The 20314-nt window shown below is 41.8% G+C and overlaps 1 protein-coding gene across 1 annotated transcript; it reads right to left on the bottom strand.

The window, feature by feature from the left end:
- Positions 1-616: 616 nt before the first annotated feature.
- LOC110367642 lies at positions 617-13737 on the bottom strand. Its single transcript, XM_036137623.1, has 5 exons — positions 13533-13737; positions 6932-7231; positions 3846-4142; positions 1701-1841; positions 617-985 (listed from the first exon to the last, which is right to left on the bottom strand). The coding sequence occupies exons 1-5, from the start codon at positions 13567-13569 to the stop codon at positions 957-959; spliced, it is 804 nt and encodes a 267-aa protein (XP_035993516.1). The 5' UTR covers positions 13570-13737; the 3' UTR covers positions 617-956.
- Positions 13738-20314: the final 6577 nt, after the last annotated feature.

Consider the following 20314-nt stretch of genomic DNA (forward strand, 5'->3'; position numbering starts at 1 on the left):
ATTTCAGTCAGATGGTTTTACAGAACAGGTTTCTCCAAAGGAAACATCCGATGGGAGACCTGGAAAAGATTAAAACCTTGACTTTTGGACTTGTTAGTAAAAGGCTTGACATCATTGTTTCAGATAAAACACCAAGACTCCAGTCAGCAGCCGATTTTTTTTATTTGAGTAAAAATGGTCCAAATAAAACTGACTGAAGGCACAACCATGAATTTAAAGCTTGAAAGGGAACATCATCTGCTGTCAGAAATTAAATCCTAAAAGTCTACGCCGTTTGTGTCCTGAGATGTTAGCGGCCCTTTTCCTGACTACAGAACCCTGGATGGAGGGAAGGTCATCTCTGATGATCCTCTCTGTAAATCCACACAAATAAAACTAAATAAATATAATTAATAATTATTTAGCAACAAAAGACTTGCCGACTTTTATTTCTTTGTACAGATTCACCCAGACTGAACATGTGCATATTTCTGTGACAAGGCATCCATTACATGTCAATCCACCTCAAATAAATTATATCTTCATTATATTATAAATATATTAAATATATAATTTACAGAAAAATGCCCCCCCCCCCCCCCCCCCCCCCCCCCCCCCCCCCCTCCATGGACTTCACAGACAGCCATGGGTATCGACTTCCTGAGACTTTAGTGGAGCAACAGACAGTTTTCAGTCGGATCAGAGACGTTGAGAAGAGGCATCATCATCATCATCATCACCATCGTCATCATCATTATCATCATCTTTTGTAACAGAAAAGACCCGGGAGTCAACTCCTACGTTCAGTTTCTGCTCGTTTTCTCGTTCGTTATTTCTGGTAAAACTTGTTTTGTGGAAAAGTCTGAACGAGTCCATAAAAATATCCCTCATGATGGAGACGCTGGCCTCTGCAGGACTCACACCGGGTCTGTGGAGGTTTCTCAACAAGGAATGCTGTGAAGGCTGGATGCTGGGAGTCAGATCACACCGCTGGAATTACACTGGCCTATAAAGAGGACAGAAGATGAGAAGCAGTTTAGATTAAATGTTATAGACTACAGCCGGATGATAACTCGATAATAATGTATATTGATCGATAGACGTCTCGTGCAGTAAAAAAAAAAAAGTCAATAAAAAGTTAAACGGTTTTCCTCCCTTTTGCATTCTAGCCTATCATGTAGATAGTAGATAATACTACAGCCGTTACTTCATCCCAGCCAAACCAAGGTTTCATTATAGTAGATCTTTATCAGATAATGCTTTATAAGAATATCCTTCACTCCAACAAAGTTTTCATCTTCTAAAAATGCTCCTTCTGCCTTTACTAGTATTAAACGCTGGGAAAATAATACTGTTGTTAGTTTTCAGCGTTATTTTAAATATGCTGTTGGAATCAGTAGCCTCATCTTCAAACAACAAAAAAATTGGCCAGTTTGTCCGATATTGACTAAAATATAAAACAAAATTAGTCATTTAAGTTTTAGAAAAATGGGGGCCTTTAATATTCTGTGGAAGTTTATCTGAATAATATTCCTGCTAGGAAATCAGCAGCAATACTAACTGCATATTTTAGGGCTTGTTGCTCAACATTGGACTGAAAGCATTGATGGAGATTCTATCCATATTTAAGGTACTTTAGTAAAACACAGTTAAACTGGACCTGTTATATTTGTTTAAATGCAGCAAAATAAAAATGATAACAGAATGACAAAAATACTGACCTGTCTTCCTCTTTTTTATAAACGGAATGAGGTAACGGTGAACCAAGACAGCAGAAACAACGATAGCAAAACCAACAACAGCAGCAACAGCAACAATTGTCCAGGTATGAGACTCAGCGTTTGGTGGGATGGGATCAGGCTCTGTGAAGAAATCAGGAGACAGACAGCAGTTTAAACCTGGGTTTTATATTTAGGATACATTAACAAAAAGTCTGGAAAAGCTTTAATGTGAGCTCTAAGGATCATGTGAAGCTGCTTAGTTCTCCTTCCTGGTGAGAAGCTGAGTTATGTTAAAGGAATTAAAGAGAAAAGTGTTGCTGGAAGGATTTTCTCTGTGATTGAGACGCAGAAACACTTAAAGATCCGATGAGAAACATTGCTGTGAATAAATCCAGAGTAATTCATCTTGTTTCTGTGGCTTTTGAAAGTTTTCACACACCCTTTTCACATATTGCCTCAGTATAACACAAACTTTTATTGGACAAACTGACTGAACGTAGCTGTCAAGTGAAATGAAAATGATCTGAAAAGTGTGGTGTGCTCTTGTTTTCAGACCCTTTTACTATGATAAACCAACTAGCTGCTTTCAACTACTTCCTAAATGTGTCTCTAAATGAAGCTGATGTCCAAAGACCTAGAAGGTTCTACTGGGAGAACATTAGAGATCAACCGGCATTGAGAACAGGAACCCTGCAGGTCAGGGAAAACGTTCTGGTCCAGTTTACAGCAGGGTCAAGTACTATAACAATCTCCCAGAGCTCTGATCCATCCATCACCTAGACCTGGAGAGAGGATGGACCTCCTGCAGATCTACCAGGACATGGACGTCCACCTGGACTGACAGGCTGGACCAGGACAGGAAAGTTAAAGGACGACTACCGAAATTTTTCGGAACGTAAGGCACACTAAATATTCGCCCCAGCTGTGTAATATCACTCCTTCCCTTCACGTCCACAGCTCTCTATCCGTCTGTCAGGAGGACAGAGTAGCTGGACTACACTGCCTGTTTCTAACATAAGGCCAAATTAAACGTAACTTTTATATTGAATTAACTTTCTATGTTTACTGTTGCTACCGCGTCCTCCGGGCATAAAGGCTCCCACATATTCAGGTGTACTGTCCACATACTGAGAGCTTGGTGGACTCCATACTGACTCTCTGCAGACGTTTTACCTTCACAGTCGAGCGTACTGTCGCCTACATTTCTTTTGCCAAATTCCTATAATTCCCAGAGTTTCTGCCATTGGTACAAAGCAAAGAACGGATGGTAAAATGTGTGATTCGCTAGCTGAGCACCTAGAGACATTTCTCCCCAAGGGTGATGGGTTAAAAGCAGAGAACAAATTTCGTTGTAATGTATGTTTCAATGACAATAAAGATGATATTATTATTACTATATTACTATGAAATGCGTGTGTCACATGGTCAATACGTGAGAGTTGAGAGCCCAGTGTTTATGTATCCGGTTAGTTTAGCAGCTAGGTTAGCGGTCAGCCTAGCGGTTAGCCGTTAATTGTAGTTCCGCTGCTCTTATCGTAGACTTTGAACATGGCTGAGAGTCACAAAAAGCGAACCACAATCATGTTTATGAGAATAAGAGGAAGGCCTCAGTAGAAAGAAACAAGACCAGAGTGGATTTGGGAGATTCTTTCACGCGATCCCCCTGAAGAGCGGAAGACCAAGGTGAGACGGTCTTCAAAAGGGACTTGGGCATTTCTTACTTGCATTTCTGGAAAAGGCGCGCACTCTGGCTTTAACTGTAGGGACAAAATGACTGCAGAGCCTCACTTCCCACACAGCAGGTGGAGGAATGGCTAAAACAATACACCGTTATGACCTCCCGGTTACATAATTAGGCTAGACTAATTCGGGGAAAGTGCTGGCCTAGTGGTTAGAGCAGCGCGCTTGCACTCAGAGAAGGTTGAAAGTACCCGGTTTGATCCCCACTGCCTGCACTCTGGCTCCCTGAGCTAGACACTTAACCCCTGATTGCTCCCCGGGCGCTGCACAGTGGCTGCCCACTGCTCCCCAAGGAGATGGGTTAAGATGCAGAAGTGAATTTCTCCACTGTGAGATCAATAAAGTTCAATTATTATTAAATAGTAATGCATGTAATGGTTGTCCTGATCCAACTGAGCCACTTACCCTCAACAGTGAGGTGGAAGTGCTGATCCGTCCCATTGCCATTGAAGATCTTCCCATTATAGACCCCAGTGTCATTAGGCAGGAGACCTTTAATGGTCAAGGATCCGGTTGTGAGATTCACCTGTAGTCTTCTCAACTGGTCTGGTCCAATATCTTCTCCAATCTCAATGGTCAAGAGATCATCATTTGGACCAGACCAGACCAGATGATCGCCAGGTTTCAGATCTCTGTATTCCAGCCTGAAGGTGACATCTTCACCAGCCTTCCTTGTCAGATTTTCTGCTGCCACTATCGTGACTGAAAGACAAACAGAGTTACAAAGTAAACGCTCCGTTTTCTCATTATAATTAAATCATCATCAGCTTCTAATTGAATCATGTTCATCAGGGTCTCTTCATCGTATTTGCTGTTGATGATCATTTCTCTGTTTCCACCAGATTTCAGTCAGATTTGTGTAGATATTCAAAATTTCTCTTAGAAGAAAATCTGTGAGATGGAGAACTGATGCGCTCATTTCTCCTCACTGCAAAGATTTAACTTTATGATCAATCTTTACTTGAGGATAAATACATGGATATTACTAAAAGATAAAACAGACCAATATAGATGAAATTAGTGAAAAGGAATGACCATCACATTTTATCAGAAGATCACAATTTAATCATTTCAAATTACAAAAATAACATTGGAGAAAATATAAAATCGCTGACATAAACAGTTTATACTGACAGAGCTGGACACAACAAACTGGACCTTCTCCATCACCAGAACCAGTCTGTCTGTTTCAGGCTTTATGTAAAACTAAATAAAAACAAACATTAGGACATTTTTATGCTGTGGGATCATGGAGGAGGTTCAGTATAACTCTCAGGTTCTGTAGAACCTGTTCTGCTGGCTGTTCACGCTGTTACTTCTACAAATGTGCCGATATCTGCTAATCCTAAATGACTACATTTGCAGTATGTTTTTCTTTCTCAACGAAAACCAAATGCTGATTAGAAAAAGGAATAAAATAAAAAGATTCTAAGGTTTACAGCTTAATGCTATAAACCTGGGCAAATGCTCAGTTATCCGGGTCATCGCTACAGCAAACAGACTTAAATCTGAGGCAATCGGATTTTCAATCAGTTTGTCTGAAAATGTTTCAACAACTTTCCAGGAGTATTTGTCAGTTCTGGCAACTCGCACTTCAGCTGGACACGTGTTGATGAGTTTTCAGAAAAAACGAGCGAAAGTCTGGTTGCCTCTGATTTAAGCTGTTGACTGTCTTAAAGCTCTAGCTGATTGTTATGTGCAGAAATTTTTTTTGTTGCACTGGTTGAAATGGTCCTTCCATCCTGACAGTAGTCAATAGATTATTTATTCAGAAAAAGGTGATAAAAAATGAGACCTCTGTGGAAGCTTCTGGCCTGTAGAAACTCTGACAAATCCCTGCCGTTCGGTCTGAATAGCAGGGATTGGTCAGAGTTTTGTCCCTACTCTCACCTCCCTTAGTCCCTCAGGTTCTGGGGGAAACTCCTCATCTACTGGTTGTCCCTCATGACATCATTCTGACGCGCTCACATAACGCCAGTGTGTGCTTGTTCCTTGATAGTTTCTGCTTGCTGGCTGCGCACCTCTTGTGTTTATGTATCCGGTTAGCTTAACTGCTAGCTTAGCAGTTAGCTTAGCTGTTAGCCGTTCATTGTAGCTAACTCCGATGCTCTCACTGTAGACTTTGAGCATGGCTGAGAGTCACAAGAAACGAACTGCAGTCATGTTTATAAGAAGAGGAAAGAAATAAGACCAGAGAGGATTTGGGAGATTTTTTCACGAGATCCCCCTGAGGAGCGGAAGAGCAGGTAAGATGGTCTTATGCTGTCATTCAAAAGGGACTTGGGCATTTCAAAAAAAGTAAAAAACAAACTGGACTTGTTTTCCTTAGTAATGGGTGGTCGTTAAAGCTATTGAGCTAGAAGATTGAACCAAAACTGGTGGTGGTTTCTAAGGGGTGGACCTGTTTCTGTTGAATTTGCATGTTATCTAAGCCATTACAAGGCCTTTGTTAGGCAGTAGTATAAAGCCTTTTATTTTCCAGACTTTTAAGTGTGGTGTGAACTCCACATCTTCTCAACACAAATTCTCCTCTCAAATTATAATTCTCTTCTCTACTGTTGAACATTTTTTTGTATACTGCCAGGAAGTAGATCACGACTTGCGTTGTACACTACAGCAAGAGTTTTAGATTTGATTAAGTCTTCCATTTTCATTATGTGAGATTTTAAGAAAAGTGCATTAGTATGATCTCTGAATCCAACATTCTGAATGATTCGTAAGGCTTTTTTATGAAGTTTGATAAGTGAATCTAGATAACTTTTGTACATATTACCCCAAACCTCTAAGCAATAACTAATGTATGGAAGAACTAATGAATCGTAGAGGATATGTCGTGCTCTATAATCAAGCAGGTGTCTTACTCTATAAAGTATTGATATACTTCTTGCCATTTTTGAATGAACATTTGCTATTTGGGGTTTCCAACTTACATCATGACTTAAAATCACACCCAGAAATGCATGTTCATTAACTCTCTCAATATTAATATTGTTTATTTGAACATTTACTTGAATGTCTTTCGGTCGTTTGCCAAAAATGATCATTTTAGTTTTAGAAATGTTCATTGATAATTCATTATTGTCAAACCATTGTTTAATTCTGTTGAGATTTCAGTCATTATTATAAGCTTGGTACTCATCATTACTCCAAACTTTTTGAATTGAGAAAGTTTCCTGGAGAGGAAGCGAAACATCTTCAACTACGTGAAACAAGTCCAGTTGCTTTGTTTTTTACTTTTTTTGGAATGACCATGACCTGTAAGACTGAGAATCTTCACCAGCAGCATTGGACATTTCTTACTAGCATTTCCGGAAAAGTTGCGCACTCTGGCTTTAACTGTAGGGACAAAATGACTGCAGAGCCTCACTTCCCACACAGCAGGTGGAGGAATGGCTAAAACAACACACCGTTATGACCCCCGGTTACATAATTAGGCTAAACGGGAGGATTTCTGCATGTAATGCTTTTCCTGATCCAACTGAGCCACTTACCCTCAACGACGAGGTTGAACTTCTGAGTCGTACTGTTGATGATGAAGATCTTCCCATTATAGACCCCAATGTCCTTAGCCAGGAAACTGTTAATGGTCAAGGATCCGGTTGTGAGATTCACCTGTAGTCTTCTCAACTGGTCTGGTCCAATATCTTCTCCAATCTCAATGGTCAAGAGAACTGTATCATTTGGACCAGACCAGACCAGATGATCTCCCGGTTTCAGCTTTCTGTATCCCAGCCTGAAGGTGACATCTTCACCAGCCTTCCTTGTCAGATTTTCTGCTGCCACTACAGTGACTGAAAGACAAACAGAGTTACAAAGTAAACGCTTCGTTTTCTCATTATATTTAAATCATCATCAGCTTCTAATTGAATCATGTTCATCAGGGTCTCTTCAGCTTATTTGCTGCTGATGATCATTTCTCTGTTTCCCCCAGATTTCAGTCAAATGTTTGTAGATATTCTAGATTTTCTGTTAGAAAACTAGATGGAGGACCGATGCGCTCATTTCTCCTCACTGCAAACATTTAACTTTATGCTCAATCTTTATTAGAGGATAAATACATGAAACATCACCCCGCTGCTGATTTGCCTACAAGGCCAGATCCACCCCGCACTCCTCCTCCTCCTCCTTACAGACCCCCTGTCCGCTCTTCACCACACCAATCCACATCCACCGACTCCACCCCTCCACCCTGCTCACGTGCCTCACGATCAAAGGTCCTCACCCCTCCCCCTGCTGCTGCCATTACAGTGTCCTTCACTCCTGACCTGGTGAGAAGACAGCTAACCAGACTCCACTCCAGCAAAGCTGCAGGCCCAGACGGTGTTTTCCCCAGGGTGCTCAAAGCTTGTTCCTACCAGCTGTGTGGAGTACTTAGCCTAGTCTTTAGCCTGAGCCTGCACCTCCAGAGAGTCCCCGTGCTGTGGAAGACGTCCTGTTCCTGTGCCAAAGATGCTGCGTCCCAACGGCCCTCAGGACTACAGACCGGTGGCTCTGACGTCCCACGTCATAAAGACCTTTGAGACTCTAGTCCTAGAGCAGCTAAGGCCCATGGTCAGGCCCTTCACTGATCCACTACAGTTCGCCTACCAGCCCCGTCTGGGAGTTGAGGACAGCATCATCTTCCTGCTGAACAGAGTCTACACTCATCTGGACAAGCCGGTGAGCAATGTGAGAATCATGTTCTTTGATTTCTCCAGTGCCTTCAGCACCATCCGTCTGGCTCTACTGGGTGAGAAGATGACGGCGATGCAGGTGGAGGCCCCCATCGTGTCCTGGATTGTTGATTACCTGACGGGCAGACCACAGTATGTATGCCTACAGAACTGTGTGTCTGTTACTTCTGTTGTGCCAGGATATTAGGGGGAGTGCTGGCCTAGTGGTTAGAGCAGTGCGTTTGCACTCAGAGAAGGATGCAAGTACCCGGTTCGATCCCAAGCGCCTGCACTCTGAGCAAGACCAATGTATGTTTCAATGTATTATTCAATGTCAATAAAGATGATATTACTAATATATTACTATATTAAAGCCAATGATGAATGAAGTCAGATTGAATTCTGACATGTACCATGGGGGAGGGACCAAAAGGCATTTCACCCCCAAATCAAAGACAGCCTCACAACAGGGATGCTGCTACATGAGCCCAAACCACTCCCCACAGAAGAAAAGGTCAGAGCATTTCTAACCAAACTCTCAGTCTGCTTCTTCTTCCTCCTTGGGGCTCCTGAGGAGAGGGGAGCTAGCGAGCTACATGAGATCCAGTCTGTTCATTCTTCCTCTGCCTGGGACATCTGGAGGAGAGGAGATGGCTGGGCCACCATGGGGCCTCACGAGGCCAGAAAAGACCCACATACCACCACAGGGGAGAAATCCATCTTCACCCGGAGGACATGACCGGGCAAATCAGAGTTAAGTTTGCTGTCTTAACTTTATCGTCAGGCGCAGGAGGAAAGAATCCCTCCCTGCCAAAAGCAGCTTTGTTTATTTCTCCTCAGCTGATACAGGAAAAGTGACTTGAGACAGCGCGGATCGGCCTCCTTTACCCATGTAGGAGCGCAAATGAATCAGTTGGGTAATCAGCGGTCATGTCTATTTAAGGTAGGAACCTTTCTTTGTTAGGTAGGTGTTCCACCCGGAAGGGGAAAACTGAAAAAAAGGCTAAATACAAGCAAGTCTGCTTTCTATGTTGCTTGGAGATGCGTTCGTGTTGTGATGGACATTTGACATGCAAAGAAGAAAATAAATGGACAAAATAAATGGACAGCTCGTCAATTCTATTACCCGGTGCAGCACCTCAGTGGCTTAAAGTATTGGCTTGGCCACTACAACCCACTCCTTACACTGAGAGAAAGAAGGAGCTGAAATAGAGACTGCATGGAGCCTCGGACCAGGCCTCCCCTCAATCATGTTCCGGCTAGCCGCATGTCTGCTGCTGCTACCCCTTTCGGCAGCGGGCTAAGAACCAACGTTTTCCCTTCTTTATAAAAAAAAAATTAAGAAAGAGAAGAGGTGAAAGAAAGAAAGAAGAGATAAAAGGGAAAGAATGATAAAAACGTATTCCGGCTGCTTCATCACCTGGAAAGAGAGATGATAACCCCTGGGGCCAGGGGGGTCAGGCCCCGCGAAGCAGCTGCCAGTAATGTGGTTACATGGTGTTTTAAACACAAAGAGCTAACGGTCGTACCTCATGATAGCATTGTGATACCATGTCATTGCTGATGTGATTTGAGAGTGTTTTTATGGTTATAACACGCGTTATCTCCATAGAGGTTTCATACATTGATATTAATGTTTATGTTATCCGGCCTCTCATTATGGCTAAAAATAAACCTGAAGTCTTTAAAGTTAGTGCCGAAAGTATGCTAGCCAAAATGCTATTAGCTTCTGATAACTTCTGGTTCCGGACATTCAAAAGGGGATTGTTTTAAAGCATAACATAAGATAAGATAGGCTTTATTGATCTCACAGTGGAGAAATTCACCTGTCACATCGGCTCAATAATCAGAAGAAGGTGCCAAAAATAGGAAAAGGTGCATGAGGTATATACAGTGTGTCCACATATATACGGTAGATCAAAAAATAACAATAAATAATACAAAAGAAATAAAGCAGAGATTTAGGATGACTATGTACATTCAAGGTGACTTATATGCATATGGATTTAACGTTGTACATTAAAGTGGTACCATGTAAAGAACAACAGTGAGGTAGTGAGATAACTATAACAGCTGGAGTCGCTTATTTAACAGGATTATTGTACAGGTTATTAAATAGAAATGCACATTTGTTATTGCACATAAGTTATTACAGTTATAGTGCGGCATTGTAAAGTCTGATAGCAGCAGGGATGAATGACCTGTGGTAGCGCTCCTTTTTACACACAGGGTGTAAAAGCTTGTTCTTTTCACTCCGCCATCATTCAATAGTGCTAAGAGCCTCATTACTGCATTAATATGGATATAAATTTAAAGGTGTTTTGTTTAACTTTAGGAGTTAAAATCAAGCGCTCCGAAAGGAAATGATTTTACTGAGCAAATCATTCTTAAAAATTTTATTTTCTCAAATAATGTTTTGTGTAATTCAGGATTTGCATTGTGAATGGATTGAAAACATGCCAAATGTTCTAAATTAGTTAAGCTAATTTAGCTCCATTCCATTTTCTTTGAGTCAGATCTGCAGTGACCCAGGATTCACTGAATTATTCTGATTATGATCAACCACTTTTTATGTTGTCTTTTGTCTTTTTGCATGTAAACAATTCCTTAGCTTAGCTTCTTTTTATCTTCATTTTGCTTAGTAGTTTAGTTAAGTTTCACTAGCCTAGTAGAGGATTTATTGACTGCAATAAAGTGTTAATTCAGATAAACAGCATTATATAGTGATGTTCTCTGGATGTTCATTTTATTTCTGTTTAATAAATTCTTGAACTTGAAAAGAAGTTGTCACTCCTTTATTCTATGTGTGTGCAGGTTTTGCTGTTAAATGATCGCCAGTGCTCGTATCATCCCTTTCAACCATTGTCCTGATATCAGCTTAACAGCTGATTATCACCAGACAATACTTAACAGGCAGAGACTTATTTATTAAACATTAAATGACTCTAAACAGTGTATAATTGCACAACACTTCTACAAATGTGCCGATATCTGCTAATCCTTAATGACTACATTTGCTGTATGGTCTCTTTCGCAACGGAAACCAAATGCTGATTAAAAAAATACTGAAAATAAATAAATTAAAAGATTCTTATGAAAATGTAAGAAATCAGATTTAAACAGAAAGTAATTTTCTAATGTGATATTTATACATTTGACAATAATCATCTTTATTAGTCATTGCAATGAAATATCTTCTCTGCATTTACTAATTAACTACTAAGAACACATCCGGATCAAAAGGTGATTTAATGTGAGCGCCTCAGTCAGATTTCCACAGAAAAAGCTTTAGATGACAGGAGCTGTTGGGTTTCTGCCCAGAGTGACTAAACTATGTTTACTGAGCTCAAACTGACAGAATGTAAACTATTAGAACTAAATTACTATCTAATAACTTAATGAAACTGTTTGCAGAATGGGACAGAGGGTCTGATCTAAGAGGGAAACTGAGGTTAAAAGTCCAGGTTTTTATGGCATCACCTCTGATGATCTCTTGCCCCCCCCCCCCCCTCCTTTTATGTTCTTGAACACATTCTTTTTCTTTCTACCAAAACTGCCTCTCTCTCTCACGTCAGACAGAAATAAAACAGCAGCGCACAGTGGGACAGTGAGCTTCGTGGTTAGAGCACAAAGCCTCAAAACTAACAAAGCTACAGACAAATGTAAACGGAAATCTCCATCAGATTCTGGGCTCAGGTTTTTTTTCTCAGCTCATAAAATGGCTCCTGGGCAATGAGTCCATCCCCTCAGAGGACTCAGTTCACAGCTTGTTATTTAGAGCTGGACTGTTAAGGCATGTTTTTAGTCAGTCTTTATATTTCTTGCCATTTAAAGAAAAGACTGAGTTTTTCCTTAAGCTAAAACATGTCTCCTACTTCCTACTGTGGTCTGAACAGGAAGACTCCGAACTCTAACACCCAGGTGGATGTTCTAAGGCTGCGGCGACGCCCTGTTCTGCTAAGAAAAATCAGGTGATAAAGTTTGACTGGCATCCAGAAAGCTGAGGCTCACGCCCTGGGGGACTGAGAACCAAACTGCTTCCATGTTAATGATAATAAACTCAATCTAAATTCTACCAAAGTTTCTGAAGAACGTGAAAAACAAGATTTTCTTTTTTTTTACTTCACAACAGCATCAAAACTACTGTGATAAAACTGGAAAAGCTGCCATGCAGCCGACACTCCCAGCGATTCACTTCAAGTAACCACAATGAGATGTAAATATCATAAATATCATAATATTACACAGTTTGTTGTTAAAAATTATAACACTGTCTTGAAAATATCCCACAACTATAAAATTATTTCCGCAGCTGTGAATAATCTAATAATAATATCATCCTTACTGTCATTGCAACATACATTACAACCAAACTTGTTCTCTGCTTTTAACCCTAGTGGAGCAGCTGGCTGCCACTGTGCACCGTCCAGGAGGCAATCTGGGGTTAAGGGTCTTGCACAGGAACCCAGGGTGGCAGTATGTGGGAGTTGAACCCAGAACCTCCGGAACCCAGGCGCAAGGCTCTAACCACCACGACTCCCCCAAAACAGGATGTGGAAGAGGTTGGTTTCGACCCATCGACCACTCTGCTCATTTGTCAGATTTAATAAAACTTTAGAAAATAACAAACTTTAAACACGCTTCTCATCAAGCCCACATTCTGTAATAAAATCTTGTTTTAATGCTCTGATTATAAATGTGTTCTAACTCACTGTAAGCAGATAATCCTCCTAAATAACAGCAATTAAGACTTAAAACATCAGTCTGCCTTTAATCTATTTAAAGTCACGCAAACCTGACCCAGAACCAGCAGAACCAGCAGAACCAGAACAGTCGGAACGCACCAGTTTGGACTCAGAACAGGAATATATTTAATTCAAAAAGGTTAACATCATGTTATTAGTTTATCTTTATAGCTCTAGTACAGATCGTAAATATATGAGGACGGACACTTTCAGGAGGAGGAAAAAGGTAAAGCAGACACACCTTTGCTGAAATCTAACTGTTATTACGCACGGTCCTCCTGTTGCTGCTCCGCGGGGACGCGTCCGACCACTTTCTGTCTCAACAACTCTTACTGTCCTGTTAGATTTCATTGTTTATGTCACCGACCGAATCCGTCCTCCGGTCCGGTCCGGTAAGCTGAGGGTCTGCCTGCTTCCCCACTGGCCGCTATAAGCGGCTACAGACCGGAATGAATGAATGAATGAATGAATGAATGAATGAATGAACGCTAACCTGACCCAGAACCCGCGGAACCAGAACCAGAATGCATCAGTTTGGACTCAGAACGGAAGTATATTTAAATGCATTTGTTAAACGTCATGTTAATAGATAGCAGGGGTATATGAGTTTTTTTTTAATATAAATTTTACTAAGACTTTGATCAGAAAGTTTCAGGAATCATTAAATTTTCTTTCAAAGGAGAAGCTCTACTTACACAGAACCGCAGCCAGAAAAAAGCTCCAAGATGCCATGAATGGACCCGGTCAGTTCCTGCTGCCAGCGCGCTGCGGGACTAAATGTATTTAGTTCGCGTTTTAACTAGTCTGACAGCTCCAAAGCGCTTCACGCTGCAGTGAAGTCTGGACACATTCACACCCTGACGGCGACCAACACGCTGCGCTCCTCTGGCTGAATGCGCAGGTTTTGGCTCTGATGATCTCTTGTCCCCTCCCCCTTGTGTTATTTGTGTTCTTGCACACTCTCTCTCTCACGCCAGGCGGAAATAAAACAGCAGCAGTGGTTTCGTGCTTAGAGCATTACGCTGGTGCCTCCTGATTCATCTGCAGACTGAAGACGTTTAACTCTTTATTAAAGGCAGGTTTTCTTAAAACCACTGACTTTAAAACGCATCTGTTTGTCTAAAAGCTCGGCTGGATGAGAGACTTTTACTGTTTTATAGTCATACTGTGCTGATTAATGATGATGAGCAACTCTTGGTCAGATTAGTGAAAATGAGACTGCTCTGTTCTCCTGTTTGGTCATTATATATTCGGCTACAATAATTTGTAACTTAACTTATTGCAACACACAAGAAACGTCTTCTCTGTATTTAACTTGTCTAAGTTAACAAGTTATTATAGAGGACAAATCAGGCATTGAACTAATAAGAATCCTGATCAAAAGGTGATTTAATGTGAGTGGTGTCAGATTTCCCCAGAGAAACTTCTAGACGACAGGAGCTGTTGGGTTTCTGCTCAGAGTGACTGAATTATGTTTACTGAGCTCAGACTGATCAATTTCTGACAGCATGTGAGCTACGATACTTCCGTGTTACATATAAACACAGAAAAGCTTTAGAATGTATTATGTCAGTAACTACTTCACTGAATGAAAGATATTATATACATTATTAATACACAGGCTGATGTTTTCACGTGTGCATTTCTGTTAATTATGATGCTATTTTCTCACAGTGAATAAAAAAATACATTTAAGGTCAGACTACATTAGATCAATAAACACATATTTTTCATACAGAAATGTGGGTTTTGTCAGGAACTAGAGACAGAGGGACCCAGTATTCAACCAGACAAGCAGAGGTTAGGTTAAAGAAGGTTTATTTTTCCAAAAACAGATGTGAGCAGAAACCAAGACAGGCAGGCAAAAATGAAGGGCAGGACAAAAACAAAGCTTGTGGTAAAAAACAGTCCAAGGCAAAAAAGCAGGCAATTTGATAAGGGAGGAAAAACACAGTACAGGGAATGCTGCCAAAACTCACCCATGGACATGGCAGAAACAAACAATGATGTGGCAGATTGCAGGGGGCAGAGGCAGGTATAAGTAAGGGAGTGATCAGGTGAATGGAGTGAAACTAATTACTGGAATGGGTGGAGCTAATCAGGGGAAGGGAAGTGACAGAGTAGTGACTGAGAGGCTGATGGGCCAGAAACTAAGATGGACAACTACAGAGCCAAAATAACCATAAAGACCAAACCCAAGATAGAAAACAAAGCTAAGACTGAACAGAACACAAGCTATAATAAAAACTAATAAAGGAAACCAGATAACTAAAACAGTAAACAGGCTAAACATGAATCCAACACAATACAAAACAAGAAACAGAAATAAACCCTAAGGCAGGAAAGCCAACAAAACCAAAATAACAACATCTACCAGAACCGAATTGTGACAGGTTTAATGTTTAAGACCCGTTTAGTGTTCTTTTGATCTGACCACTGGACATCTTTTAATTTAAATAAAATAGCTCTGCAGCTTAATTTATCTGTTTTATTAATTTGATCAAGGACAGTGTGCAGAAAAACATGAATGTGTCAAGATTCTAGCCTTTCAGCTAATTTCCATCTCCAGTTCTTGTGCCACGAAGCAAAGAAAACATCAGGATAAATGACATGTTAAAAGTTAATTTAAAGAGATCTAAATAAAACCCAAAAGTCCAAACATGTCAATCATAAAATACATAAAAGTTCATCCAGGTAAAAAAAAAAAAAAAACACATTTTGACACCAGATTAAAAGCACTTATTGAACAAGATGATGTTCAGTTTTTAAATGTTTGCAGATCCTGAAGGGTTTTAATTATTTATCCAAAGCGTCAGTGATGATTGATTTATTTTTCTGTTGCACAGCCATTTTGGAAGGTCATAAAAGCTGCTGAGCTGCAACCTAACATCAACCTGAAGAGTTTCTATAATAAAACATCCACCCAGACACTGGAGGCGTCTTTATCAGATAAATGAAACACCATCACAGTCAGTCTCCTCCCGCCTCGCATATATCTTCTATTAAAAACCTCTATTTGTGCAAAACCCTAAACTCCGCGTCCCTTTCTGAGAGTGCAGTCCTTTCTGTGGCTCCTTTGTCCAGGCGTCGCCACAGCGACTCCTTTCTCACACACAGAGAGTTTACACTGGAAGCTCTTCTGGATGCAGCCGGGGCTCACACCTGGAGAAACACTCAAAACCGGCAATGTTCGAGATCCGTGGCCGAATATCCAGAACCTTATGGAATCCTAAACAGTGACTGTACTAAGAACGAGAAAGATCCACTAAAACTCACGGAGAACGACCAGAACCATCCAGAAGTTCGACAGATCCATCACCGGGGTGTCAGAGCGAGGTGGACGGACAGAGCCTTACAGTTATATTTACAGTTGTTTCACTTGTTTTTGTGTCCTCCTGACGCTTTTCCTTTCTTCCTTAGGGACTGGTTTATGTGTGTGTGTGTGTGTGTGGGGGGGGGGTTTCCTCCAAATTACACCTGAACACTCTGCAGCTTTACAACGTTGTAGGCCAAGCATGTGCAGACAGCTGAAGGTTTTCACGGCTCACTTTTGGACTTTTCCTCATCCAGTGTGTCCAGTCTGTCATCACAGAAAACAAATCTCTGATCGCCGTTTCCCAACACGACTGCACTAATTGAAACCTGTCACACCCTTCAGGCGACTGCTTCAGATCAGCGTCAGACCTTCTTCTCCCTGTAACTGACGTGCCAATCAGTTACAGGGAGGTCACTGACCGTTTTCAGGACATGACCAACAGAAAACAGTCTGCTTAAAGTTTGTAACATTCACCAATGAAAAGATGAAAGAGGAAAAGGAAGCGATTGGTTGATAATGTGGAAGGATTCAGGTGAAGGAAGAGAAGAGAATGAGCTGCATGGAAAATAAGAGTCAGAAACAACAAAATACCAAAATAGGGAGGAAGAAATGTGTCTATGCACTAATAAAACAGGAGCAAACACTAAAAGAAGAGCTTTAACCTAAAGTTCATGTTCGCTTTATGTTTGCTGGTAACACTGAGGTCACATCATGTCAAATATTAATGTCAGTTTTATAGTTTTGATGTTTTCATGTTAAAGTGGACCCAGCTGTGCTTTTCTGAACGGCCGTCTTCACCTCCACTGTGCAGAACATGCAGACTGCTTTATTTAAAGCTAGGGCCGTTGTTACAGCACACTAAAAGGTTCTATTGGACCCACTTTGTTTTTAACAGTGTAATTACATAAAAACAAAATATGTTTGGATGTCTAGGTTTCTAATTTACATATTTTGGTTTTAATATCTCTCTATCTCCCATAATGAAGGAGTCCTGAGAGTGAAACTCTGATTGTACTAAATGATTGAATAACACATCCATGGTGCTGTGTTATAGTTTCCCCTAGATTTGAATTCATTGTATATTTATGTTTACTATTTTGTAACACATCTTAGTTCACAGAACTTTAACTAATATGTTGTTGTTATTCTAATATCTTGCTCTAGAATCCAGTCAAAGTTGTGCTTTTATCCCTCAGAGCACCTGCACAGCTCTGCACCACCTAGTTTATTTTTATTTTTTACTGAGTGAAAGTGTGGAGACTTTTTCAATCAGCAACAACAAAAGTCCTAAGATGTATCCAGATACGCTGCAATGTGTTTTTTCACGAGTTTCAGCTTTTATGGTTTAAAGCCGTACAAAGAAATAGAATCACATTTATAGCCTCAAACAACAACATAACACACCTCAAAATGCTGGAAACCACCTCAGTCAGATGTAAGCTGTAGATATTCCTCTGATTTTGTTACATGTAGATAAACTGAGGAGCAATTAATGCAAGTGAACAGTCTGAAGGTACACTTTCACCTCGCTGGAGAGTACAACGGGTCAGATCAGCAGTTTCTAACAACTCAGTTGTGATGATTCATGTGTGACATCATCAGGGGAGGCAGATCATCCTCTATCACCATCTAACATAGAAAGTACTCCTGGGTCAATGTGAGCTTCTGTGCTTTCTGTGTCTCTGCTCTGTCTTCTCTACCATAGAAAGTACTCCTGGGTCAATGTGAGCTTCTGTGCTTTCTGTGTCTCTGCTCTGTCTTCTCTAACATAGAAAGTACTCCTGGGTCAATGTGAGCTTCTGTGCTTTCTGTGTCTCTGCTCTGTCTTCTCTACCATAGAAAGTACTCCTGGGTCAATGTGAGCTTCTGTGCTTTCTGTGTCTCTGCTCTGTCTTCTCTAACATAGAAAGTACTCCTGGGTCAATGTGAGCTTCTGTGCTTTCTGTGTCTCTGCTCTGTCTTCTCTAACATAGAAAGTACTCCTGGGTCAATGTGAGCTTCTGAGCTTTCTGTGTCTCTGCTCTGTCTTCTCTAAGCCCCAGTGGGTGGAGGCAGATGAGCGTTCACACTGAGCCTGGTTCTGGTTCTGCTGGAGGTTCTCCTCCCTGTTAAAGGGGAGTTTTCCTCTCCACTGTCACTTCATGCATGCTCAGTATGAGGGATTGCTGCAAAGCCATCAACAATGCAGACGACTGTCCACTGTGGCTCTACGCTCTTTCAGGAGGAGTGAATGCTGCTTGGAGAGACTTGATGCAACCTGCTGGGTTCATAATCTGTGTTTTTTGGTTTATGTTCATTATTTGATCAGTTGTTCCTCTGTCCTGCCTCAGGTTTTGTTTCTGTTCTGGGTTCTGTTTTGGTTTGTTGTTTAGCTTGTGTTTTGTTTTAGTTTATCCGGTCTTTGTGTTAGTACTGATCTTCCTTCTGCGCTCTGTTTAGTCTTAGTTTTATCTTCTGCCTTAGGTTTGTTCTTCATGGTTATTTATGTTCTAGGGTTGGTTTAGTGTCGGTTCCTTTTCCACGTGTTTTCTGTCAGCTTGTTTTCTCCCCCTGATGGCCTCCACCTGTTTCTGGTTAATTGGCTCACTCTCTCTCCTTTGTTCTCCTGCTTTTTAAGTCTGTCTCCTCTGCCAGTTCATCGTCTTCTCTTGGCTTGTCATGTTCCATGGTGTCTTTTCATGTCAAGCTTCCAGTGGGTTTAAGTTCCACATTTTCTGCCATATCCCTGTGTAAGTTGTTGGACTGCCTTTTTGTGTATCATTTTCGGATTATCATTTTGACCACTGTTTTGCCAAGATCTACTTGTTAAATCCTGCATTTTCACAAAGCTCGGTTGTCTGGTTGAATTCTGGGTCCTCCTGTCTCTGAGCTTCATGAACTGGCCTCACCGGACCCTTTCCCAGACAATCCAGTAGAGTTTTTTTTTTCTCTCTCCTCTTTTTCTTTTTTCCCACCATGACCCGACCACAGGAAGATCAGGCTATATGGCAGAGGGTTTTTGCTCAGGTGGAATTGCTTCACAGGCTGAGCAGAAAGCCTGAGGGGTTGGACACGGAGACGATCCCGTTCATCCTCTGCCAATTCCCCGCCTGGTCCCTTGACAGCGCCCAGCCGGGTTTCCCCTGTGCCACCCAGCAGAGACGGTGCATGTCGGAGCATCGGACACAGAGGTTCCTGGGCTGCATGCCCCTCCCTGTGTCAGCTGCCTCTGAGGTTCATGTTGCACACGCCACGGCCCGAGTCTGCGTGGGTGTGCATGTTCCAAGACCTCCGGCCTTTGCTGATGTTCCACCTCAGCCTGAGGCTTTTGACTCACCAGAGCCACGAGAGGGGGTCCAGGAGGACCCGCCTCCAGTCTGCTTTCCTGAACCCAGTGGGCCGGGGCCTCCTGAATCCAGTAGTGTGGCATCCCCAGTAGGATTTAGCCAGGTTCCTCCTGAGGCTGTTAGCCCGTTGCCTTCTGAGGGATTCCTCTTCCGTCATCTGCCTCTGACGGTCCTCCTCTGTCGATGGTGTCCTGAAGCTCTGGTTCTTGGAACATTTCTGTTTATTGTTCGCCCAGTCTGGGTTGTTTTTGGTTTAGGTTTTCTTATGATTGGACATTTTGGACTGTTTTCACCCGTGCGCCCTGTTGGGTTTGTCTTTTGTTCTTGGTTTGTGTTTGGACATTTGTTTTATGACTAGAGGCTGATTAGCCGGTTCTGATCGGCAGGTCTAGGCGAACTGGCCCCAGTGTTTGACCGTTTCAGGTTCTAACTCCACTGTGGTGTTTGCCGCCGTAGCTTTTCAGAGGGCGCTGACTGACAGGGCGGGTATTTCATGGTTACTCCAGAGCCTCCTCTGTGTTGCTCAGACCCATAAAGTCCCCCAAACCGTGGCTCTCTGTAGCAGAGTGGATTTTCCAAGACTGCACTGATATCGCTAGAATCCTGCTCAACCCAAGGTTCTGCTACAATGTGGTGATAATTATTCTCTTTAGAATATTTCTGTTGTGAAAAACAGGAGGACGACGGCCCAGTTGAGCTGTACAGACATTGTCTGAGTGCAGCTGCCATGGTTAGTGCAGGTGGTGGGGGCCTTTATTAGTATTTAGACTGATTTGCAGATATTTAGGGGTGGGACATGGAGGCCCACGATACACAAGCAGCAAGGCAGAATATT

This window comes from Fundulus heteroclitus, chromosome 5, assembly GCF_011125445.2.
Source record: "Fundulus heteroclitus isolate FHET01 chromosome 5, MU-UCD_Fhet_4.1, whole genome shotgun sequence".
NCBI classification, from domain to species: Eukaryota; Metazoa; Chordata; class Actinopteri; order Cyprinodontiformes; family Fundulidae; genus Fundulus; species Fundulus heteroclitus.